A 27271-nucleotide genomic window follows, 5' to 3' on the forward strand; every position below is an offset into this window, starting at 1 on the left:
TCGCCGAGTATGCTCGGGCGGAGTTTCGAATATTTACAGCTGCTCGGTGATATGGTTGAATCGCTCCCGTGTGCATGATTTGCGACTGTTTGACAGTTTTATTACATGTGAGGAATGTCTATTTCTTACACATTCCTCACATGTAATAAAACTGTCAAACAGTTGCAAATCATGCACACGGGAGCGATTCAACCATATCACCGAGCAGCTGTAAATACTCGGAGCTTGGCCCGAGCGTACTCGGACAGAACATACTCGCTCAACCCTAATCAGGACACATTTGATTTGCACTGAAAAAATTGATGACAATCGAAGTTCCTAGATGATTTTTTGAGTGAATCTGCCAAATATGAATTTTAGCAGATTTGATCATCTCAAATGTACAAATTTTGTGAACATGATTAGTTACGTGCATATGTCAAATAAACTTTAAATAAGAAAAATTACAGTTAAACCAAGCAAATCTGATGGAATGAACTTTTAATATTATTTTTTTACATTAACAACACAGTATTGGTCATAGTAGAAGGAAAAAGCTGTGTACATTGCAAAGTGTCAGAAAATATCACTACATAAATGCTCGCAGTAAATTTGCTATTGGCTATCTATTCCTCATGGCACAGTGTACAAAGCGGATGCCTCTACAAAATGATGTGCTGTGGTAAACACCTATAGAGTGCACATAACTCTGCTGTATGTTATGTGTTCATTGCTGACACTGAAAGCTAATGTGCATTATGGCCTAATTCACTCTATCTGTCCATTTTCTATTTGCCACAGGAAAAAAAAGAGGTCATTATGATCTGGCTTTCACGTAAAAATATCTTTTTTTTTTTATAAGTAAATTAGACATAACGGTAGTGTTTAATCTAACTGAGAATGATAGCAATGATTTGCTGCTTTATTCTTTTTTTTTAGATTATTCATTTTTTGGATAGAAAGAACAATTGACTGAAAACCATCTGCTTCTGTTACGTTACCTTTTAGCAACTATGTTTCAGTAGGCCATGCTTTGAGTACATTTGAGTTGTACTGTATACTGTAAGAAAATAGATAGTTTTTGATATTTTATTCTTTCAAATATCATGCACAAATAAATTTAACGACATGGAAAGCTGAACTTAATGGGATGTTCACTTGAGCAACCATTTTTTTTGCAGAGAATTATGAGCTCTTTATTAGAAAAATTCACAACCTACAGATATTTCTGTATATGGATCAGCCAATACTTTAAACTTTTCTTGTGTCTTTACAATGGCATCTGTCAAGAGGTAGGAGATGTTAGGCAGAAACGAAATAGTTCTTGAGATGGGTTCTAAGCAGGAAAAAATGACGAGCAAAAGAACCTGAGCAGCTTTGACAAGGGACAAGTTGACACGGGTTTGATGCCTAAGTCACAACTACTAAACAGGTTTGTTCCCAGAACGTTGTGGTCATCATCGATTAAAAGTAGTCAAAAAAGGGTCAGCTGGTGAACCAGCGATAGGGTCATAAGTACCTAAAGCTCATTGATGGTCTAGTGAATCAAGTTTTCTTTTGTATTATATGGACATCCAGGGGTGTGTGTCACTTACCTGGAGAAGAGATAGCACCAGGATGAGCTATGGAAAGAAGGCAAGTTGTTGGCGGCAGTGTGGTGCTCTGGCAATGTTCCTTGTGTCCTGTCATTCATCTGGTTGTTACTTTGGTATGTACCACCTAATGATATATTTTTGCCAATCAACTTCTTCATGGCAATGATAATTCCTGTCCTATTTCATAAACATAATGCTTAGGAATGGCTTGAAGAACAAAACATAGAGACTAAGATGGACCCAAGGCTTTTTGATGCATTGATGAAGTAATGAATCAGACTTGTTTTACATCATATGGACAGCTGGGTGCATGTCTCTCACTTACTCCAGTACCAGGATGTAAAGAAGTCAAGTATGTGGAGGCAGTGTGATGCTATTGGCAATTTACTGCTGGAAACAGCGGGTCCGTATTACACGGTTACATGTGACACCAACCTAAACATTGTTGCAGAAAATGGACACTCATTCATGCAGACAGTATTCCAAAATGGCTGTCGCCTTTATTAGAAGGGTAATGCTCTCTGCCACACAACAAGAGTTTTTCAGGAATGGTTTGAGGAACTGATAGACCATAGTATTTCATATTCCTAGACCCACTTGTAATAGGGTTTGCAAATTTGCAAAGTTCAGTGATTGGCTGCACAGCTGTCAATTTGAAGTCACTGCTGCAGCCAAACGACAGAGACTGGGGCAGAAGCAGAGCCACAGCACTAAATCCGGGGAAGGTACGTAAAGCTCAATTTGGCCTACAGGCAGAAATTTGATAAAAGCGAACAAGTCTGTCAGGAATTGACAACAAGCATGGATTCATGAAAGATAAGTCGTGCCTAACCAACATGCTGGAGTTCTATAAAGAGATAAGTGCAAATCTGGATGTTGGTAATGTGGCCGAATCGATATATCTGGATTCTGTAAAGGCATTTGATGTTGTACTACACCGCAGCCTTAGGTTAAGTGCACACAGTGCGTTTTTGATGCATTTATTGTGCGTTTTTCAGCATGGAAATGGGCCAAAACGCATTGCATACCTTATCCCATGACTTCCTATGACATTTTGCAAGTTTTGTGCACATGATCAGGAATTTTCCTGACCGGATTTCATGTGTGAAAAAAACGCAGCATATCCATTCTTTGTGCGTTTCCGCATGTGTTTTTGCCTATACAATGCACTGGAAAAAACGCATGGCAAATCCGCGGGCAAAAACAACGCATCAAAAACGCATGTAAACGCTGAAGATTTTCCGCAGCGCTTTTTCTGCCAAGAGGTGCAGAAACGCTGCAGAAATTTCTGCAAGCAATTCCTGAATGTGAGTACATAGCGTTATACTAAAGCTCCAGAAGCAGGGACTAAGGGAAACTATATGCAAATGGGTAAAAAAACTGATTAAGGTATAGGAAACAAAGAGTCGTAGTAAATGGTACATTCTCTAAATGGAATAAAGTCAGCAGTGGAGACCACAAGGATCGGCAGTGGAGACCACAAGGATCGGCAGTGGAGACCACAAGTATCGGCAGTGGAGGCCACAAGTATCGGCAGTGGAGGCCACAAGGATCGGCAGTGGAGACAACCAAGGATCGGCAGTGGAGGCCACAAGGATCGGCAGTGGAGATCACGAGGATCTGTGTTAGGTTAGGACCAAATCTTTTTAATTCCTTTATAAATGATCTTGTAGTTGAGATCTGAAAGTATAATATAAGTGTCTGCTGATGACAAAAAACTTTGTAGTATAATTAACCTCTTCCAGAGTTTGGACGTGAATAAACAGTCCTGGGCAGGGGTCCACAAGTATGGAAGGGGCTCAGGAGCTGAGCTCACTCCATGCACAATATATGCCAGCTATGTTACATAGCCAGCATCTGTGTCTAACAGCCAAGGCTGTTAACCATTTAGATACTGTTGTCAATCTCTGACAGCTGAACTAAATTGAGGGCTGTCAATGCGAGGGTTTATCATGGGTTTATTATGGATCTCCTGGCTGCCATATTGGTAATCCACAGTCTGACCTCAATAGTGGGCCATGATTTTTACTATGTACTGCAATACATGTGTATTGCAGTATATTTTAAAAGAAATTACAGGTTCAAGTGTAATAAGGGAACTAAAGAATAAAATAAAAAATATACAAAATAGTTTAAAAAAAATATAAAAATTCAAATCCCGCACTTTTTCACCCGTTATATTAAAGAAAGGAAAGAAAATTGGTATTGTGGCGGTCGTAAAAGCCCAATTTATCAAAATATTAAATTCATCTACTTGAATGGTAAGAAATGAAGAAAAAAATGCCAAAATTGCATTTTTTGTTTATCTCATTTCCTTAAAAAAATGCAATGAAAACCAATCTAAACATAGTACATTGGTATTGATAAAAATATCCGATCACCACGCACAAAACAAGCCCTTGCTCCATCAACTGAAAAATATAAATTTATGGGAGTCAGGAAATGGGGACTCAAAGCAAAATATTTTTTTTTTGCAAAAACTGCAGCTTGTCCTACTAGAAACAAGCCCTGATATGTGTACGTCAACAAAAAAATAAAAAAGTTATGGCTCTTGGAAAAAGGTAAGGGAAAAAAAGCAGCACAAAGACAAATATTTCCCTGCTCATTAAAGAGTTAACTCATCTTTACTGTATAATGTTACAGAAAAAACATATATATCATATAAAAAGAGGGGTAATAATAACCAGTGATCCCAATGTAATATTACCCCTCTATAAATCCCTTCAAGGTCTTGAATATGGGATCCAGTTTTGGACTCCACATTCTAAAAAGATGGTTCAAAGGAAGAAACTGAGAAAACTAGTCTGAATTAGGCCAGTGGCCTAAGGGTAAGTAAAGCCTTTAAACCCTTAGTTTGCAGACCTGAATGGTTCTTAATGATGAGCAATGTATTTATTTTCATTTTTGCCTCTCCTCTTTGTAGCAGTCATATTTTTTTCATTAATATGGCTGTATGAGGCTTTGTTTTATAAAGAACAAATTGTTTTATTTTTCAGCACCATTTTTGGGTACCTATAAATTACAGTGTAATTTCTATATTTTTTTGGGAAGCAAATCTAGAAAACAATTTTGGGTTTAATTATTTTGTTCAAATTTTTTGTTGTTCACGTTTTACACCAAATAAGTTACTAAAGGAATTCTCCAGATTCTTACCGTCGTGTGAATATCTTATGTGTAGAGTTTATTTGTTATATGTATGTAATGAAATGTATTTTATTTAAAAAAAAAAATTGTACTAGGGACTTATTTTTTATATTTTTTTCAGATGTTTTACATATATATATATATATATATATATATATATATATATATATATATATATGTTTACAATATTTGTTCCCCAATAGATCATAAAAGATCTCTGGAGAACAATTTTTTTTGCACTCTTTACTTTTTCCCCATTGTAACAGGGACAATAATAGATCACAAAATTGAAAAACAGTGACTTTTACATTGTCCATCAATTGACATACTTAAACACGCTATATGTGACTTGGAATTTTAGTACATTGTCACTAGATGTATAAGTTTACCTGTATTAGTTAAAGAGGACCTATCAACTCTTCTGACAGATCTGTTTTAGCAAATACTTATATTCCTCGTGAAATACCAAATCTGGAGCATCTTTTCTCAGATCCTTGCATTGTATTTTTTATCATTCCTCCTGGAAATATTTAAATAAATTGACAAACAGGTGTTACCATGGCCCGTGCCAATGGGTCTTGACTTTACACGCCAACACTGTCCACTTTCGGACTGTGTAGAGTCATACTCTATGGACAAAGACATGATAACATCCAAAGCAAATTGAAGATGAAATTCGTCATTTTGGATGGATAAGTTAAATCATTTCACAATTTGAAATGGTTTGATATAAAAAAAATTCCAATTTCATCTTATACATAAGCACGGTTCCCCTCTTTTCTCCCCTCCCTTGAGTCTCCACTTTTACGACACCACAAAGTTGACTCTTCTGTTACTACTTACCACCTTGGAAGTATCTAAGTTTCTCCATATATTAAAAATCCCTTTGTTTCGGCTGTGTGCATAAGAAAATAAATGTAATCTTTATGGTTAAATCTGTATTCAATATTCTAAGCACATATTAGATGTATTTTATAACTTGCTCTAACGTTACTGATAAATTAGATGCCACCACTGCCTAAGATTATCTTCACCAGATGTAATGGTCTATTTCTATCTTATGCAGCAGTTGGCAATAGATATATGTACAGTAATCTGTTTTTTTTTTATTAATGGCACAAAACTTCTCTAATTTGTAATGCTACAGTACACTCTTCATATAGTGATATATTGATTTAAATAACGCCTGACATTTCAAAGCTTTTGTGTTGTACTGCAAGAAACAAAATAGGTACAAAACAATGAATTAAGACATTAAGCTCTTTCATTAACTAGACAAATTGGCGTGAATACAGAAGTACAAATAAGTTAATATTTTGAGTAAGTTTCAGTCTTAACTGTCCCTATCTCCCTCCCGTTTCCTATAAGCTTTGTTCAGCAATTGTATTTCCTCTTGGTAGCTGTCTCTCTCCACATTCTTCTGTTTGCTGTTCTGACGGTGAGCTTCAACAGTATCTGGAATAGAAATGTTTATGTCACTGTCTGGATTATTGGTTGGAATGAATAAAGAATAAGAAGCTGTTTCTCCCAGGTCACAAGAGACAAATCGGTTTTCCTTGCGAGAATAGCGCAGTGAAGGAGAACGGGCTTGAGTAGAAGATTGACTTATATTGCTGATAATCGATACAGTGTCCATTGCTTCTTCGTTGTCACAAATTTCAAGTACTTCAAGATGTATCTTGACATTGGTATCCGGAAATTGGGTGGGAGAGTCTTCCTTGCTTGGCTCATGGCCTACACTTTTTGACCGGTATACTTCAATTTTCTTAGATGTAGGTGTAATTTTTTGGCCTTCACTGCTTACTTCATAGGTAGACAAGGAAAGAGTCTTCCCAGTCGGTGCTTGAAGAGATACTGTTCCTTGGAAAGCGCACAGTGGTATGGCCAATGCTCCTCCAAAACGCTGGAAAAGAAAATAGTTTTTATTATTATTTTTAACATTAATTTCAGAGATACATTGAAACTAAAATGGTCATAATCTACGTGTTACGACCAGTCATGTCTAACTCATACATAAAGTGTTTATATTGTTGTAAGGTCTTGTTAATTTTTATGCTGTGTTTCAGCCAAAGCCAGAGGCTGATCTAGTAGTTGTACTAATATAAGTATTTCATCTATGTTTTGACTTGGTTTAGATTTTTCCAAGCAAAAAACTCTTCAAAAACTGTGATTATCCTCATGACCGGATTTACACATTTCTACGCCCTAGGCCCTAGCACAGAATTCTGGTCCCCCCACTCAAAAAGTTGATTTATAATTTTCAATTTAATATGTTATTTATTTTTGAAACATATAATCACTTAATATCATTTTTAGAATATTTGAATCACATTATATTTTGAATTCAAAACTACACTGCTACACTACTTCTGAAATTGCATTCCATTAACACCAACAAAAAAACTTTCCATCGAATTACAAGTCATCTTAAATAACTACTAGTGTTTCTTCGTTCGCGCTTTTTGTCCATGAAAAGACTTGAATTGTTTTATTGATGTTGACAGATCTTGTTAAATCTGTTTCAATGCAAAGAAATGCAAGGGCATTCGACTTATTTGGCTGCATCGTAGATCCTTGATACTTTTCAGAGAAGAAAAAAAACTTACAGCCGAGGAATTCATCACTAGTGGGCAGACAAACATTCTTAATAAAATGTCAATGTCTGGATAAACTGCTTGTAGTTCTTTTTCTGGTAGCCACCTGTAAAGTGATACGGGATTTTTAGTCCCAACGTTGCAATCAGGTGAGATGTCAGATGGACAAGCATGTTCCAGATCATTATCATTTGTGTATCTTAATCTTACACTAAGTGTGACTGTGCACACTGGGGTGTTACAGCAAGTGGGCATGTGAGTATAAACATAAGCAGATTAAAGGGGTTGTCCGGGCTTTCTATATAATTTGTGTGTATCTAGGCTGCAGAATGCTGACAGTTTGTAATATACTCCCTGTCAGCATTCTGCATGGTGTCCTAGATAGTGCACCTAGTCATGTGAGAAGCTGTCTCCTGATTCTGGAAGAGCTGCTCACTCCCCAACTAGAGTTTTCCTGTCTGGCAGAGACTAGTTGGTGATGTCCCAACAGACACCACCCCAGTCTCTGCCAGACCCTCCCCCTACCACCTGCTCCAGCATTCTATGCAGCTCACAGTGGAGGCAGCAGTGGAATGACTCAGCTGATTGAACTAACCAGGAAGGAAAAGGCTTCTTAATAGGTGCTGTGTGCATCCATCCCTCCCTCCATCTATCCATCTCTCCCTCATCCATCTATCCCTCTCTTATCCATCCCTCCCTCATCCATCCATCCCTCCCTCATCCATCTCTCTCATCCATCCCTCCCTCTCTCATCTATCCCTCCCTTATCCATCCATCCCTCCCTCTCTCATCCATCCATCCCTCCCTCATCCATCCCTCCCTCTCTCATCCATCCCTCCCTTATCCATCCCTCCCTCACGCATCCATCCCTCTCTCATCCATCCCTCCCACCCTCATCCATCCATCCCTCTCTCATCCATCCCTCCCTCTCTCATCCATCCATCCCTCCCTCATCCATCCCTCCCTCTCTCATCCATCCCTTCCTTATCCATCCATCCCTCCCTCATCCATCCATCCCTCCCTCATCCATCCCTCCCTCATCCATCCCTCCCTCTCTCATCCATTCCTCCCTTATCCATCCCTCCCTCACGCATCCATCCCTCTCTCATCCATCCCTCCCACCCTCATCCATCCATCCCTCTCTCATCCATCCATCCCTCTCTCATCCATCCATCCCTTTCTCATCCATACATCCATCCCTCCCTCCCTCATCCATCCATCCATCGATACATGCATCATTATAGACTGAGTTTGTGAAGCAGCTGAAGTGTATTATGTGGTATATATGTAAACACATCACTATAGACTGAGGTTCTGCAGCGGCTGAGGTGTATTATGTGGTATATATGTGGAGTGCAGTGAGGACACTGCTTTGTTATTTCCAATACTGAGTGAGTGGGCCGAGGGCGGTGCTGGACAGTGAGGCCGGGCAGTGCCACCTCTGGCTGTTAGGTTAGATAATACAGCACGGGGAGCTGTCAAGTTTGGCAGAGCCGCATGTAAATAAAGTGGGTGAAGAAAATAAAGTGAAATTCAGGAGGAATGAAAGAGATAAACAAAATTTATGGGGGTGTTGTATATTACAATACAGCAGAGATTAGCTTAAAAAAAAATTGGATTTTGTGGTTGGACAACTTTAAGGCCGGAGTCTCAGGTAGCATTTGTTGTGCATAACACATTATTTGGTTGTCATTTCTTCTGTATATGCACATCCTGACTCCTGCCCCTAGGCCATGGCTAGGTTGTACATATGGGAAATCCGAGACTGACTGTCCTGTAGCTGAATAGGTTGACCTATCTACTTGAATTGTCCTGTTAATGTGGAGTAGCAGGACGCCTGCTAAAGTGCCATGTTTATAGTACGTCAGTAACTTTGTCATTTCAGATTTACTACCTTTTGCGGGAATCAAAAAATTAGACAAGACTCAGGGCCATACCAATCTTTCGTAGGTGTGGTCTGTCTAATAAGCCTCGTTATGCAAAAGCTAAGAAGGTTCCTTCAAAAAGATTACATTTATTCACACAAGGACTTCATGTATGGAGAAAGACAGGTTGTGTCCAGGCAAGAGAGTGTTGTCATCATAAGAAATAGAATAGACTGTGTTTTGTTTTGAGGTGCTGATTGCTGGGTTAGGAACCTCTGTTAGTGAAGGTTGCTGAGATGTTTAGTTAGTGGCCAGATGACCCAGGATTTCCTTTGTACTCTGATGCAGTTGCTTTGCTGTTTATGAAGATAAAGCTGGTTTCTGTAAGTTTTGAACTGTTTGGAAGTAAAAGTTCTTTGTGTGCCAGACATTTATATCAGAATATCCCTAGAATTAGTTGACCCCTAAATTGTCACAATGGATATGTTGCTAATTGACCCTTAAATAGTCTCAGAGGATATATTGCTAGTTCACATCTAAAGTGTTGTGATGGATACGTTGCCTTCATGTACGTAACTGTACAATAATATTCATTTCTACGTGCTGCATCCTTTCAGTGTGAGAATAAAGTCATTGTCTAACTCCAGCTTTGTAGGTTCTTAAATAGTGCATCAATGAACATAAATGTAAGCTTTCTGATGTTGTGTAACATAGGTGCAGATTAAAATAGTTTAAAATCAGAACTTTTCTCGTCTTTTTGCTTTGGAAGACTCTAGGGGGTGCTATTTCCATTTCTATGTTTATACAGTAATATTTTTTCGAAAGTACCGTCCTAAGGAGCAGTAACATTAGCTGCTGCATGAAATGAAAACATTCATATGTTATGTGTATTTATCAGATGCTGCAAAAAACAAGATATGAATTGAACAAGGGAACAAAGCCAAACAATGGCATCACTCTAAACCTCAAGCAATAGTATCATGGTGTATTGTTATACCTATGTCTCTATAAAATGATTTTTGGGACTGCGAGGTTGACAGGAGAACTCTTCGGGTAAGATAAAGTGGTTGTGTAAGAAGTTATACGTTTCTAAAACATCTGGTGAACCGGAAGTAAAAACAATATGTACCACAAAGATCAGAAAAAGCCGAAATATGCAACATCTCAGAGCACAAGTGCGGCAATCTGGTATCTAACAGGATTGTCCCATCAAATAAAGCTGCTCCCAATTAGGAGTACTTTGCACGGCCATATATTACAAGATGCCCACTTCATAAGCATTTAGTCACCAGACTCTTTCCCCAGTGATATGAGCTGTACTCTGGGGTGTAACGGGTCTGGGAGGCGGAACCTCTGAGCTACTATACAAGGGGGCGGTCCTTGTAAGGGAGCGGGTGGCGACCAGGGAAGGCGGGCAGGCAGTCACAGCAGGTGACCGGGACAGTCTCTGGGTGAACGGACAGGAGGTCACGGCAAGTGACCGGGGCAGTCTCTGGATGAACGGGCAGGAGGTCACGGCAAGTGGCTGGGGCAGTCTCTGGATGAACGGGCAGGAGGTCACGGCAAGTGACCGGGGCAGTCTCTGGATGAACGGGCAGGAGGTCACGGCAAGTGACCGGGGCAGTCTCTGGATGAACGGGTAGGAGGTCACGGCAAGTGACCGGGGCAGTCTCTGGGTAAAGGGTTGGTACGACCTGTGACGGCTGAGCCTCCAGGTAGGCTAGCAGGCAGATGGTAGACGTGAGCTCCCAGGTGAGCAGGCGAAAGTCTCTGGATAAGCGGGTGGTCACAGCATGTGACGGCGAAGCCTCCAGGTAGACCAACAGACAGGCAGCAGATGAGCGCTCCCAGGTGAGCGGGCAGGAGTCTCTGGACAGGTGGGTGGTCACAGCACGTGACGGCGGAGCCTCCAGGTAGACTAGCAGGCAGGTAGCAGATGTGCGCTCCCAGGTGAGCGGGCAAGCTGGTCCATAGACAGACTGACAGGAGTTGGAGGGCAGACCGTCGGACCTCAGGCTAGCAGGCAGGTAGCAGAAGAGCGCTCCCAGGTGAGCGGGCAAGCTGGTCCTTAGACAGACTGACAGGAGTCGGTAGGCAGACCGTCGGACCTCAGGCTAGCAGGCAGGTAGCAGAAGAGCGCTCCCAGGTGAGCGGGCAAGCTGGTCCTTAGACAGACTGACAGGAGTCGGTAGGCAGACCGTCGGACCTCAGGCTAGCAGGCAGGTAAGCGGAATATCAGGCAGGAATCAGACAGCAAACTGGCAGGAATCTGGCAGGTAACTGGCAACGGGACCTGAGGGCTGAAGCAGAGTAGTGAACAGTGCAACAACATTGCTCGGGCACCTCCATTTTGGAGGAGGTGCCTTATATATGGTGAAGTCCTCCGGCCATTGGCCGGGGACTCCTTAGGACGGCGCGCGTGGCCCCTTTAAGAGGGAGGGAGCGCGCGCGCCCTAAGCACAGTGGCCGGGAAGGAGCGCGCGCTGCCAGCAGAGCGGGAGGAGGACGCCGGGCTCGGAGCAGAGGGGTGAGGGGAACAGCGTCCCTGCCTAGCAGAGGGCAGGGACGCCGGCGCTACAGTACCCCCCCCTTTAGGCCCCCCCTTTTTTAGGCCAGAGAGAAATTTAGCTAGGATGAGAGGGGCATGGATGTTCTCCCGGGGCTCCCACGTTCTCTCTTCAGGACCAAACCCCTTCCAATCTACTAGAAAAAAGGTCTTCCCTCTTACCCTTTTGGTGGCCAGAATGTTCTCTACCTCAAATTCGTTTTCAGCGGAAACCGGAGCAGGAGGCGTACCTGTAGACTTGGAAAAAGAGTTAAGTACCACAGGTTTGAGGAGAGATACATGGAAGGAGTTAGGGATCCGCAAGTTGGCCGGGAGTTTCAATTTATAGGCCACCGGGTTGATCTGACTGATGACCTCCAGAGGACCGATGAACCGAGGCCCTAACTTATAGGAAGGAATCTTGAGCCGGACATACTTAGACGAGAGCCAGACCTTATCCCCTGGACGGAATTGAGGAGGATCCAGACGTTTTTTGTCAGCATGTCTTTTCATACGCTCGGATGACAGAAGGAGTGCGGACCGGGTGCTCTCCCATATGGAGGAAAATTTGTTAACAAGAGATTCCGCAGCCGGATTGTCCACCGAGGTGGAGACGGGAAATGGGATCCGAGGATGCTGACCGAAGACAACAAAAAACGGGGATTTGGAGGATGATTCGCTCTCGTGATTGTTGTAAGAAAATTCGGCCCATGGCAGGAGATCCACCCAGTCTGAATGGTGGGCATTAACGAAGTGCCGGAGGTAACTGGTCAGGTTCTGATTGATCCACTCCACTTGACCATTAGACTGTGGGTGGTAAGCGGAGAAGTCCAGGGTGACGTCTAGCAGTTTACAAGTGGCTCTCCAGAAGCGTGAGGTGAACTGTACCCCACGATCCGACACTATGTGGAGGGGCAGTCCATGAAGACGGAAGATGTGGCGGATAAAGTCTTTAGCCAGCTCGGGTGCAGACGGGAGGCCTGGCAGGGGAACGAAATGAGCCATCTTGGAAAAGCGGTCAGCGACCACCCAAATGACCATACAACCGGCAGAGACGGGGAGATCAGTTACAAAGTCCATTGCTATATGCTGCCAGGGGGCAGCAGGTACTGGGAGCGGAAGGAGGCGACCGGCTGGCAGATGTCTCGGAACCTTGTTGCGGGCGCAGGACACACAGGCAGAAACAAAGTCTATTACGTCCTTGTGCAGGGTAGGCCACCAGTAGTGCCGGGTAATAAGCTGGAGGGTCTTTTTCTGACCGGCGTGGCCAGCTAGTTTAGACGAGTGACCCCAGTGTAGGATCTTCTCCCGATCAGGTACTGATACGAACGTCTTACCAGGAGGGAGACGATTTAGACTCACGGGAGCCACCTGCATTACTCTGGCGGGATCGATGATATGTTTCGGTTCCTCCTCGAGATCAGACACCAGAAAGGATCGGGACAAGGCGTCCGCCTTGATGTTTTTTTCAGCCGGGCGAAAATGAAGAATAAAATCAAAGCGAGCAAAAAACAAGGACCACCGGGCTTGGCGCGGGTTAAGTCTCTGGGCATGCTGGAGGTAAGCCAAGTTCTTGTGGTCAGTGTAGATTATTACCGGGTGAAGAGCCCCCTCGAGTAGGTAACGCCACTCCTCCAATGCTAGCTTGATGGCCAATAACTCTCGATCTCCTATGGAATAGTTGCGCTCAGAAGAGGAGAAGAGTTTGGAGAAGAAGCCACAAGTTACCATTCTCCCGGAAGATGATTTTTGGGTAAGTACCGCTCCGGCTCCAGAGGAGGAGGCGTCAACCTCCAGGAAGAACTGCTTGTTGCCATCTGGGCGATGCAGCACCGGGGCGGAAGAGAAGGCCTGTTTTAAGGAAAGAAAGGCCTCCTCTGCTTCGGGCGGCCACTCTCTGGGATTAGTGCCCTTACGGGTGAGCGCGGAAATTGGGGCAGTCCGGGAAGAGAAGTGCGGTATGAAGAGGCGGTAGTAGTTGGCGAAGCCCAGGAACCGCTGGATGGCCTTCAACCCCTCCGGTCGGGGCCATTTCTCGATGGCAGACAGTTTCTCTGGATCCATTCGTAGGCCGGTCTGAGAAATAATGTAGCCCAAAAACGGAAGCGAGGTCTGCTCAAAGAGGCACTTCTCATATTTAGCGAAGAGGTGATTCTGCCTGAGCCTGAGCAGGACCTGACGAACATCCCTCCGGTGAGTCTGGAGATCCGGAGAGAAGACCAAGATGTCGTCCAGGTACACCACTACACAGGAGTAGAGAAGGTCCCGGAAGATGTCATTGACCAACTCTTGAAAGACGGCAGGAGCGTTACAGAGACCAAAGGGCATTACCAGATATTCATAGTGGCCGTCCCGGGTGTTGAATGCAGTCTTCCATTCATCCCCTTGACGGATACGGACCAGGTTGTACGCCCCACGGAGGTCCAGTTTGGTGAAGATTCTAGCCCCCCTCAGACGATCAAATAATTCTGGAATGAGCGGAAGGGGGTACTTATTCTTCACCGTGATCTGGTTAAGGCCTCTATAGTCTATACAGGGACGGAGACAGCCGTCCTTCTTTTTACGAAAAAGAAGCCTGCTCCCGCCGGGGAGGTAGATTTCCGGATGAATCCCCTGGCCAAATTCTCCTCAATATATTCGGACATCGACCGGGTCTCAGCAGCGGACAATGGGTAAATACGCCCACGGGGAGGCGTAGTACCGGGTAACAGGTCGATAGGACAGTCGTATGGTCTATGAGGGGGTAATGTCTCTGCCTCCTTTTTATTAAAGACATCAGCAAATGACCAATAGGGAATCGGATGTCCAGGTAGATTAGTTGGGGTAGGAGAAGGACGGGCGGGATGAACAGGAACCAAACAAGTCTTATGACAGTCCTGTCCCCAGCGAAGGACTTCTCCGGTCTGCCAGTCAAGCACGGGTGCATGTCTCTGGAGCCAAGGTAGACCTAGTAAGAGGGCGTGAGAGAGTCCAGGCAGAACATGAAAAGAGATGCTCTCAGAATGCAGCATTCCCACCTGCAGAGTTATGGATTCGGTGATGAGTTGGATGGGACGTGGTAAGAGGCCCCCATCCACAGCAACGACAGATAATGGTATAGCCAGAGGTTTGGTGGGAATGCGGTATTTTTCTACCAGGGCCTGTGAAATAAGATTCCCGGCCGCTCCAGAGTCAAGTTGGGCTAGTTCGAAATAACGATTCTCCCCGCAGATAATTGAGACTGACAGCAGCAGAGATGGAGAGGATTTATTCTTGTCTAGGTCGACCTCTCTGAGCGAACCTAGACACAGGCGTTTCCCGACCTCTCCGGGCAGGTACGGATCCGGTGCTCCTTACTGCCACAGTAGAAGCAGCTCCCCTCGGCACGGCGTAAGTCCTGCCGGGTTTTGACCATCTTGGTCTGGTCGACCTGCATAGGCTCAGGAGAGTGTACCTGGGGAGAAACGGAGGGAGTGACGGGTTTCTGAAAAGTAGGAGCTAGACGTGGAAACCTCCTCTCACGGGTGACTTCTTTGGCACGCTCCTGGAACCGTAGGTCAATCCGGGTGGCAAGAGTTATTAGGTCATCGAGAGTGGTAGGAATGTCTCGACCGGCGAGTTCATCTTTAATACGGCCGGACAGACCCTCCCAGAAGACAGATACCAGAGCGTCGTTATCCCAGGCCAGCTCCGAGGCAAGGGTACGGAACCGTATGGCATATTGGCCCACGGTGAGACTTCCCTGACGGAGGCGTAGCAGAGATGATGCGGATGAGGTCTTCCATCCGGGTTCGTCGAAGACTTTCCGGAAAGCCGTGAGAAAGGCAGGCAAGTCGGACACCAGGGGGTCTCCTCTCTCCCATAGAGGATTTAGCCAGGCCAGGGCCTCCCCGGTGAGATGGGACATGATGAAGGCAATTTTGGCCCGGTCGGAGTTAAACTGGTGGGACAGGAGTTCAAAGTGCAGGGTGCACTGATTTATAAAGCCCCGAGCCTGAGCGGAGTCGCCTCCGAAGCGAGGAGGTGCAGAAAGCCGGGGTCCGGGGTAGGATACCATAGTATTGGTGGGCAGCGGAGCTGCCGGATTGCGAGTCATGGCACGGGCGGTGGTTGCTGGTGGAGGAAGTCAGAGTGTCCAGGCGAGAATTGACATTCCGCAGGTGACCCAGGATGGACTCCTGTTGGGACCTCTGACGGGACAGTTCATGACACAGGTCCGAGAGTGAAGGAGCTTGGGTGCCACCGGGTTCCATGGGCCGAGCAAACTGTAACGGGTCTGGGAGGCGGAACCTCTGAGCTACTATACAAGGGGGCGGTCCTTGTAAGGGAGCGGGTGGCGACCAGGGAAGGCGGGCAGGCAGTCACAGCAGGTGACCGGGACAGTCTCTGGGTGAATGGACAGTAGGTCACGGCAAGTGACCGGGGCAGTCTCTGGATGAACGGGCAGGAGGTCACGGCAAGTGACTGGGGCAGTCTCTGGATGAACGGGCAGGAGGTCACGGCAAGTGACCGGGGCAGTCTCTGGATGAACGGGCAGGAGGTCACGGCAAGTGACCGGGGCAGTCTCTGGATGAACGGGTAGGAGGTCACGGCAAGTGACCGGGGCAGTCTCTGGGTAAAGGGTTGGTACGACCTGTGACGGCTGAGCCTCCAGGTAGGCTAGCAGGCAGATGGTAGACGTGAGCTCCCAGGTGAGCAGGCGAGAGTCTCTGGATAAGCGGGTGGTCACAGCATGTGACGGCGAAGCCTCCAGGTAGACCAACAGACAGGCAGCAGATGAGCGCTCCCAGGTGAGCGGGCAGGAGTCTCTGGACAGGCGGGTGGTCACAGCACGTGACGGCGGAGCCTCCAGGTAGACTAGCAGGCAGGTAGCAGATGTGCGCTCCCAGGTGAGCGGGCAAGCTGGTCCATAGACAGACTGACAGGAGTTGGAGGGCAGACCGTCGGACCTCAGGCTAGCAGGCAGGTAGCAGAAGAGCGCTCCCAGGTGAGCGGGCAAGCTGGTCCTTAGACAGACTGACAGGAGTCAGTAGGCAGACCGTCGGACCTCAGGCTAGCAGGCAGGTAGCAGAAGAGCGCTCCCAGGTGAGCGGGCAAGCTGGTCCTTAGACAGACTGACAGGAGTCGGTAGGCAGACCGTCGGACCTCAGGCTAGCAGGCAGGTAAGCGGAATATCAGGCAGGAATCAGACAGCAAACTGGCAGGAATCTGGCAGGTAACTGGCAACGGGACCTGAGGGCTGAAGCAAAGTAGTGAACAGTGCAACAACATTGCTCGGGCACCTCCATTTTGGAGGAGGTGCCTTATATATGGTGAAGTCCTCCGGCCATTGGCCGGGGACTCCTTAGGATGGCGCGCGTGGCCCCTTTAAGAGGGAGGGAGCGCGCGCGCCCTAAGCACAGTGGCCGGGAAGGAGCGCGTGCTGCTAGCAGAGCGGGAGGAGGACGCCGGGCTCGGAGCAGAGGGGTGAGGGGAACAGCGTCCCTGCCTAGCAGAGGGCAGGGACGCCGGCGCTACATGGGGTATTAATTGCTGTACATGAGCTGCTGAAAATGTTTTTTAAGAACTGGTTGCTCTGATAAAACAGCCCCTTTCAAGGTGATACATAGTGTAACAATATGATCTGCCCCCAAGGACAGCTGCAGAAAAGCGGAGAACAGGTAAATCAAAAACCCAGATTATCCCAGATCACTAAAACCTGATTAAATAAGGTTATCTAAAGAAAACTGATGGCATTTGACAAAAAAAAAGAATTAATCTGAAGTGCAGCCACCTCAACTTTGTACTGAATATCATCGGCACAAAGGAGAGACCCAACATATCTGCACCTCCGGTTAGGCTGAAAAATCATTTTAGTAAAGGAGCTTTCAATGTAATCATTTTTCTAAATCACTAATATTGATGTTTCACTTTATTAGCATTAGGCCATGGTCCCACTATCAGTATTTCGTCAGTATTCGGTCAGTATTTTTTCTCAGGAGTGGGAGCCAAAACCATGTAAGGAACAATCAAAGAAAAGGTATAATAGAAACAAGTCACCAATTCTGCATTTATCACCCACTTCTGGTTTTTGCTCCCAGTCCTGAGAAAAAATACTGACCGAAAACTGACCAAATACTGATAGTGGGGCCGTGGCCTTAAGAGGAGAAACTGCCTTGTTCAGGTCAGACTTTTGGCTGTTTTTCAAAATTATTTTTCTGTAAATAAATCCAGTTTTCAAGCAAAAGGTTAGAACTCAGTTCATTTGTAAACCTTCCTGAAACAGGTGTCTGACACCTAAAGGCTATGCGAATTTGCAAGAAAAGATTTAGGAACTTGTGGATGGAATGTGAGGTGAAGATAAAAATGAATATTCTGCTGCTTCCTACCCATTTGGCCATGAGGATCTGTTGCTTTAAGATAATTATATGTATGTCAAAATTTCCAATATCATTCAGATTGGCCAGTCTTTTTTATTTGCTGTACCACAAAGATATTGGAATAATTAAAGTGGCCACCAACCTTTGGGCAGGCCATATTGTACCCTGACACTTGTATATGCATGCTTCGCTGCCTCCATCAGCTGATATCTGAGCGATCAGGAATAGGGATTAGCGAACTTGCTCGGTGATACTCGGATATCACTTGATATCACTATTCCATGGTCTGAGGTACATTTCTGTGATATATAACACTCCAAAAAAGTGTTAAATTTTTTTACTGCATTCAATTAGTCATCCATACAGTGTAAAGTGCTTAGTGGGATGTCAGAGCCACGCGAGACTCCCGAGGGAGTGACTGGAGGAATATTGGAGCCAGAGGAAGCTGGAGCAACAGCAGAGGTGGCAGGAGCCTGAGGTCCGGATCTGGCTGATTTCCCGGTACCACCAAGCCCCAAACCCAAGCCGCATCCTTTACTGCTGGGGTTCTTACGGACTGTGGATGGGAGAGCCAAGATCCAGGAACTGGTAATCAGACAGCAGGTCCTAGGCTGGTTGGAAGAGACAAGGAGGCAAGCCAGGACCAGGTCTGAGAGTTGGCATCCCGGGGGTGGTCGTTGCTTATGACCGTAAGAAGAGAATGGGGTCCATTCAAGAGTTTGAGACCCGTCATCATATCTCGTTCAACCATCGGGCAGTAGAGACGGAACACTTACTTTGAAGGGTGCAAGAGCTGATGGCTGGAACCAGGATAACGTTCCTCAAAATGGAGGGGCAACATCGCTAGTATGCTGTGGGTGTGATCCCAGAAGAAAGGGAGCAGGATGAACCCTTATTAAGGAATGAACGAGCCTGGGAGAGGCTCCTTGAGGCGGCTCGAGACAGGGCTACTACCACCCCTGAGAGATCGTACTGGGGTTCCATACCTTCTATGCAGGAGTAGGCGATGGTGCAGGTGACACAGGGAGCTGTTGCCCATTTCTATATGTTGGGGCCTCCGGCACCACCGGGAGCCCGGTCACTTACAACCCAGGCACCTAGGAATCGAGCTCAAGGAAGCAGGTGGAGGCAGTCTCCCCAGGCTCACGAGGAAGGAGATGAAGAAGTGGACACCTGAAGAGGATTACTGTCTTACCCTCCTTAGAATTTTTTACTAGCTTTGTACTTTGTGCAAAGGCTTTATGAGTGTAGGAGTACAGCAACTACACTTTAAAAATATTTGAATGAGGCCCACCAGTTGTTGCCTTTCAGGGGTCTATGGATGACCCTCCTTATATTTTTTTCCTGGCTTTGCATTTTCTGCAAAGCCTTTATGAGTGTAGAAGTACATAAACTGTATTTTCAAAATATTTACGTTCAAAGTTTACCTTGATTATTGGTACATTACGGTGGTATGTAAAACGCCAAAAAAGCATAAAAAAATTTGCTGGGTTAAATTTCTCACCCATAAAGTATTACGTGCTTTATGGTCCATTTCTGTAGCATATTATACTCCAAAAAAGCGTTAAATTTTTTGCTGGATTACATTTGTCACCCATACACAATTTCGTGGCCTGGGGTACATTTCTGTGATCTATAAAACTGAAAAAGCATTAAAAAGTTTTTCAGGGTTAAATTTCTCACCCATACACTATTTCCGTGTTCTGGGGTGCATCAAGAAAAGTGTAATTTTTTTTTGCTGAGTTACATTTCTCACCCATACACTATTCTGTGGTATATTTCTGTGTTATATAACACTCAAAAAAAGCATTTAAAAATATGTCTGGGTTAAATTTCTCCCCCATACAGTATTACGTGCTTTTTGGTCCATTTATGTGGCATATAACACTCCAAAAAAGCATTAAAATTTTTTGAAAGATTACATTTCTCACCCATACACTATTCTGTGGGGTATATTTCTGTGATATATAACACTCTAAAAAAGCGTAAATTTGCTGGGTAAAATTTGTCACCCATGCAATATTCCATGTTCTGGGGTACATTTTTGATATATATCACATTACAAAAAGCATTAAAAATGTTGCTGGGTTAAATTTCTCACCCATACATTATTCCGTGGTCTGGGGTACATTTCTGTGTTCTTTAAAACTAAAAAAAGCGTTTAAAAATTATACAGGCTTAAATTTCGCAGCCATACAGTATTCTGTTGGTATATAACCCTCAAAAAACGTGTTAAAAAATTTATCAGTATGATATTGCTCACCCATACAGTATTATATGTTCTTGGGTATATTTCGTTGGTATATAACCCTCAAAAAACTTGTTAAAAAATGTATCGTTATTATATTGCTCATACATAGAGTATTGCGTGTTCTTGGTTATATTTCGGTGGTATGTAACTCTCAAAAATGTATTAAAAAATGTATCGTTATTATATTGCTCATACATAGAGTATTGCGTGTTCTTGGTTATATTTCGGTGGTATGTAACTCTCAAAAATGTATTAAAAAATGTATCGTTATTATATTGCTCATACATAGAGTATTACGTGTTCTTGGGTACTTGTCGTTGCTGTATAACCCTCAAAAAATGTGTTAAAAAATGTATCGTTATTATATTGCTCATCCATACAGTATTCCGTGTTCTGGGGTACATTTCGTTGGTAAAAAACCCTCAAAAAACTTGTTCAAAAATTTATCAGATTTATATTGCTTACCCGTACAGTATTATGTATTCTTGAGTACATTTTGGTGGTATATAACCCTCAAAGAAATGTATCAAAAAATTATTGGTATTACATTGCTCATCCATACAGTATAATGTGTTCTGGGGTACATTTCTTTGGCATATAATATAACCCTCTAAAAAAAAATTAAAAAATTTATCGGTATTATATTGCTCATCCACGCAGTATAACGTGTTCTGGGGTATATTTCATTGTATATATAACACTCCAAAAAAGTGTTCCAAATATTTTTGGGATTGAATTAGTAAGACATACAGTGTAATGTGCTGGGCTCCAAGGCAACAAACATGGCTGAATCCCGCAAGACTCCCAAGGGAGCAACCGGAGTAATAACGGAGCCGGACCAAGCTGGCACAACAGCGGAGGTGGCAGAGCCCGAAACCAAGCTGCAGCCTTTACCGCTAGGGTTTTTACGGACTGCGAACAGGATAGCCTGGAACAAGCAACTAGTGAGTGGACTGCGGGGCCTAGGCCAGTCGGAAGAGACAAGGAGGTGAGCCAGGACCAGGCATGGCTGGAGAAATGCTAGCAGGCCCACTAGCCTCAAGGTACCGACAGTTGGCATCCGGGGGGAAGGTTGTTACATACGACCGGCAGCAGAGAAGGGGGTCCATCAAAGAGTTTGCAAAAAGAAAAAAAGGGTTCTCTAGCGATGACAGACAGTTAAAAATCCATCTTTATTGTAGAAATATTAAAATCTGTGGGGGAAATGTGTCAACAACATGCTATGTAGGTGAATTTTGTAAGCTGCTAATGTAGAGGCACTCTGCCCCATGCTCTGTGGGTAAAATTTTTAACTGGACTGGAAGTAGCAAGCCTCAGTTTCTGTGATTGCACTGTTAAAATTTTTATGTTATTCATTTACTTCCTATTTTACCATGATTGCTATGGTGAAAGAACCTCTGTTAGTCATTTTCCCATCCACATTTGTTTGCAGAGCAATTGTCCTGCTCTTATCCCAATTTAGGTTCCTTTTGAAGCCCCCATAGGCCTGATAATGACCATTTTACAGCCATTTTAAAGCACCAAAGTTTGTGACCCCATTGATTTGTATTGGGTTATGGTCCGAGGTCAAATTCGAGGTCAAGTTCAGACCCAAACCCAACTTTTTACTGTATGTTCTCTGAACCAGGCGAACCCGAACATCCACAAGTTCACTCATCTCTACTTGTCGAGCTTGGTTCGTGTGAAATTTTGCTGGTTTGAAATAAAAAAACAAAGTTGGCCTGGTACATGTGTAGAAATTTGTTGGTTCAAAAAATTGTCACATGTACTGTAGAACTTGGTTTGTGTTAAATTTCGTCTCTTTCAAATGAAAATTAAATTTTGCCTGGTACAGGTGTAGAAATTTGGTCCCTCGAAACTCGGTCCCTAGCTATTTCTCCCATTGTGGAATCCCAGCCTTGTACCAGCACATGTCCAGAAACATCACCTGTGCCTTTACCAACGCGGTTACTGGGATTTTCCACTTAAGGACCAAGCACTTGTGGCCAGGGATGCTACTTATCCCTGATGGCACACTGTGTGAACACCCTGGCACGGCACATGTTCCACCGACGCCAAGGATTGCTGCTCCTACTTCTATCAGGGTTTCCTCCACAAGTTCCTGCAGCCCCTCCTGCTCCTCTTCATCCTCCATCTCCGATGTGCTATCTCGGAACACATCGTCCACATCCGCCAGAAGCTGGAAGCTCTGCAGCGCTGCCTCAGTGAATCGGCAAGAGGCTCTGCTGAAGCTAATTTGTCTAGAAGACATGTGACACCCCAGGGGTCTGGTTGCCACAGTGATAGAGATATTACGTCTGAGAGCAGGTGGGAGGTCTCTTGGTCAGGAATCCTATGCATGCCACACCTCCTGCCCAGTCCTGGGAGGGGAAGAACTTCCCCTATATAAACCTAGGGCTGAGGCAGGGTTAGTGAGTAGAGAAGAAGTAGAGACAGAGAAAAGAAGCAAATATAGGAACAGAACATCAGGAGCTCTGTGGGAGCAGTGTTACAAGGAGTCAGGGGCTGGCAGCTGCAGAGCTCGCCCTGACTGAGAAGATTTCTTACCGGACCCGGAGTCCGAGGCTGTGGGGACTAACTCCTACCCAGCAGCAGAATCCGTCAGGCAGGGGATTCCAGGTCCTCTGGCCAAGAAACCCGAAGGCCCCGAGTCACCGGCCATACGGGTGAGCACCACACGGTACACTGAGGGACGTGGGCTACTTATACCCGCCTCTAGCAAGGTAGCCAGAAGAGTACAGTTAGTTTGGGAGGCCTACAACTCCACCTGGCCAGGGGAGATCCCATCTGCTCAAGGACTGACCAGGCCCCAATCGCTAGCCAGTACTCCGGGAGGGTCTATCTTTGTCACCAGTAAAGACCCTGAACTACACCGTACCGTCTCCGAGTGGTTCCTGCTACCCCCATCATCCACGTCGGCTGCCCTGAGGCCATACCCCTCCCGTTGGGGGTTATACTATCACGCTGCACAATCCTACCACCGGCCTCAGCGGTCTGCCCTGCAGCAGCAGCTCCTTAGCTGTACTCAACGGGTGGCGTAGTCGTCCAACATCTACCGCTGATACATCGCCGCTCAGTTTGACTCCCTGGGCACGGACCGGGTCACCGCCACGAGACTACAACCCTCAACAGATCCGGCTCCGGGTAAGCTCCCGCGTGCGCAACGCAGCGCGACACAGGCCCAGGGGCGCGTCAGACAAACCACACACTGAGGCAAAGTTACTTAAAGGAATAACAGACCAGACAGATCTGTGTTTTTTGCCGCTGAATCTCCAACCAGGCATGGTCGTGTGTGATAATGAGCTTAACTTGGTAGCGGTTGTGAAGCTTGGCAAGCTCACACACGTACCATGCTTGGCACATGTGCTCAACTTGGTAGTTAGGCGGTTTCTGAAAACCTACCCAGATTTGATAGAGATTCTTGCCAAGGTACGCAGCATCAGTGCTCATTTCCGCAAGTCGGATACAGATGCCGCCGCTCCGGCGCTGCTATGGCAGGACATGCAAGCATCAGCTCACCGACTGATGTGCGACATGCTCACGCCCTGGAACTACACACTGCACATGCTGGCAAGGCTTTGTGAGCAACAGAGGCCAGTTGTGGAATACCAGTTCCAACACGCCCGTGGGTATTCTGGTCAGCCTCCACACATAACAACTGAAGAGTGGGCATGGATGTCTGACATTTGTGTGGTTCTCCAAGACTTTCAGGACTCCACAAAGATGGTGATCGGCGGGGACGCCATAACCAGCGCAACAATACCGCTTCTTCTTAAACAGTTGCTGACAATTAAATAGGAAGCTTTGCATGCGGACCAAGTGGAGAAGGAGGAAGATATGAGACAGGGAGATACTAACCAGCTCAGCCCCATCTCATCTGGCCAGCGCAGATTGGGAAACAATGAGGAGGTGGAGGCTGAGGAAGAAGAGGAGGAACAGGATCTGGTGGCTAGCACAACAGAGCCTAGTACCCACACAACCTTCATCCCGTCTCTCCTACGTGGATGGGGTGAGGAGGGAAATGAGGAAGAGAGGGAGGAGGAGCAGATGGAGAGGTGTCATCATGGTGGAGACAGGGAAGTGTCAGCTGTAGGGAGCTTGGCACATATGGCCGACTTTATGTAACGCTGCCTTTCCCGTGACCCTCAAGTTACATTCATCTTGGACAAAAATAGTACTGGTTGTTCACCCTGCTAGACAAACGCTACAAGGAGAACTTTGCATCTCTTCTTCCTGAGGCAGAGAGATCATCTAAAATGGTGCTGTATCATAAGGCCATTGTGGATAATATGGTGAAAAAATTCCCATCAAACAACGTTAGCAGCAAGGGGTAAGCTTCTTTGCCCAACCAAGAAGGAGATGTGAGGGACACACACCAGGCACAGCAGAGCCAGGGGTACACTGTCAAAGGCCTAAGCCAATTTTATGACACCCTTCCAGTAACCATGCCCTCATGATTGGGTATTTTTGACAAGGAGGGAAAAGTTATTAAAGATGGTCAAGCAATACCTGGCCGACTAAACCAGCGTACGCCCTAATTCCTCTGCGACCTTCAGCTATTGGGTATCAAAGCTGGACATGAGCTGTCCCTCTATGCCTTGGAGGTGTTGTGCTGCCGTGCCGCTAACGTCTTGTGTGAGCTGATTTTTAGTGCCGCAGGGTGGTCATAACAGAGAGGCTCTTTCGCCTGTAAACAGAAAGTGCTTTTAGGCTCAGTCTGATAACAATGAACAAAGTCTGGATTAGACCTGACTTTTACACACCACCAGATGATAGCTAGTGTTGAGCCACCCCCGTAGTGTTCGGGTTCGGTTCGGTTCGTCGAACACCAGGATGTTCGAGGAACTGTTCGTCGAACTGTTCGTCGAACACCTTAGAACACCGTCGAACACCGTTAAAACCAATGGCAGGCAAACAAAAACACATAGAAACACATAGAAAACACCTTCAAAGGTGTCCAAAAGCTGACAAACTGCTCAGAAGACGCTTTCTTTAAAAAAGCCGGCCGGCAATTCAGCAGCGGCATACACCGGTACCCGACAATTTAGACAAGAAGGAATAGAGCCTCACACATAGATTAGATAGATAGAAACATGTCAGTCACATATATATGAAGTACAGTGACAGTGTTACTTACTGTACTTGTCATTTAGTGTAAAGTATTTATTAAAAAATATAATAGTGTTTTCATGCACTGTCTCTTTAAAAAAGCCGGCCGGCAATTCAGCATCTGTACCCGACAATTTATAACAGACAGAATAGAGCTTCACACATAGATTAGATAGATAGAAACATGTCAGTCACATATATATGAAGTACAGTGATAGTGTTGGTTACTGTACTTGTCATTTAGTATTAAAATAAAGGATTTATTATTAAAAAAATTGGCGTGGGGTTCCCCTTAATTTTAGTCTCTAGCGGAGGTTAAGCAGACAGCTGGGGCAGATGTTTGAAGCCTGGGAAGGGGGTAATACCCACGGAGCTTCCCAGGCTACTAATATGAGCGCCCAGCTGAATACATAGCCTTTACTAGCTATTAAAATGGGGGACCCCCCCAAAAAAATGACGTGGGGTCCCCCCTAATTTAATAGCTAGCAAAGGCTAGGCAGACAGCTGGGGGCTGATATTAATAGCCCAGGAAGGGAGCCATGAATATTGGCCCCCTCCCCGGCTAGAAACACCAGCCGTCAGCCGCCCCAGAAATGGCGCATTCATAGGATGCGCCAATTCTGGCACTTAGCCTCGCTCTTCCACGCTGCCCTGTAGCGGTGGCAGGGGGTAATAGGGCTGGGGTTGATGTCAGCTTATAATGCCAGCTGACATCAAGCCCAGGTTAGTAATGGAGAGGCGTCTATAAGACACCCCCATAACTAACCCCATAGTCAAAGTTAAAAGAAAACACAAACACCCAGAATAAAGTCCTTTAATTGAAATAAAGACACAATCCTTTATTGTTCTAAATTAAACCATACTTACCATCACGCCCATTCCAGCTGAAGCCAACGATCTCCTGCAATAAAAGAAAAATAATAAAGCAACCTCATCCTTACCTTTCCATGGTTCCCACGACAGCTTCAGCTCTGCTACATCGAGATGACAGGCTGGACCGCAGCAGAACGCTGCCATCCAGCCTGTCATCCCGCAGACACTGAGAAGCGCAGGCATGCTTGCGCTCTGCAGTGTCTGGCTGGGACGGCATAAAGATGAGACGAGTTCATGTCCAATGAACTCGGCGCACCTCATGCACGTCACTGACAGCGTGGGAAAATTCTCACGCTGAAGCGCTGAGTGCAGGAGAATTCTCCCACGCTGTCAGTGACGTGCATAAGGTGAGCTCATGTCCAATGAACTCAGCTCACCTCCTGCACGTCACTGACAGCGTGGGAGAATTCTCCTGCACTCAGCGCTTCAGCGTGAGAATTCTCCCACGCTGAAGCGCTGAGTGCAGGAGAATTTTCCCACGCTGTCAGTGACGTGCATAAGGTGAGCTCATGTCCAATGAACTCAGCTCACCTCCTGCACGTCACTGACAGCGTGGGAGAATTCTCCTGCACTCAGCGCTTCAGTGTGAGAATTCTCCCACGCTGAAGCGCTGAGTGCAGGAGAATTTTCCCACGCTGTCAGTGACGTGCATGAGGTGAGCCGAGTTCATTGGACATTAACTCGGCTCATCTGGATGCCCTCACAGAGAGACACTGTGGAGCGCAAGCAAGCCTGCGCTTCTCAGTGTCTGCGGGATGACAGGCTGGATGGCAGCGTTCTGCTGCGGTCCAGCCTGTCATCTCGATGTAGCAGAGCTGAAGCTGTCATGGGAACCATGGAAAGGTAAGGATGATGTTGCTTTATTATTTTTCTTTTATTTCAGGAGATCGTTGGCTTCAGCTGGAATGGGCGTGACGGTAAGTATGGTTTAATTTAGAACAATAAAGAATTGTGTGTTTATTTCAATTAAAGGACTTT

The 27271-nt window shown here is 45.5% G+C and overlaps 1 protein-coding gene across 1 annotated transcript in view; it reads right to left on the reverse strand.

Moving 5' to 3' along the window:
* Positions 1-513: 513 nt before the first annotated feature.
* GPR149 (G protein-coupled receptor 149) overlaps positions 514-27271 on the reverse strand; it is a 182830-nt gene continuing 156072 nt past the window's right edge. The window contains exon 4 of the mRNA XM_073674756.1: positions 514-6621. Coding sequence (XP_073530857.1) covers positions 6052-6621 — 570 coding nt within the window. The 3' untranslated portion in view covers positions 514-6051. The remainder of the gene's footprint in view (positions 6622-27271) is intronic.

The sequence above is a fragment of the Phyllobates terribilis genome, unplaced genomic scaffold (assembly GCF_046119375.1).
Source record: "Phyllobates terribilis strain yellow unplaced genomic scaffold, ASM4611937v1 Scaffold_3__8_contigs__length_932513732, whole genome shotgun sequence".
NCBI classification, from domain to species: Eukaryota; Metazoa; Chordata; class Amphibia; order Anura; family Dendrobatidae; genus Phyllobates; species Phyllobates terribilis.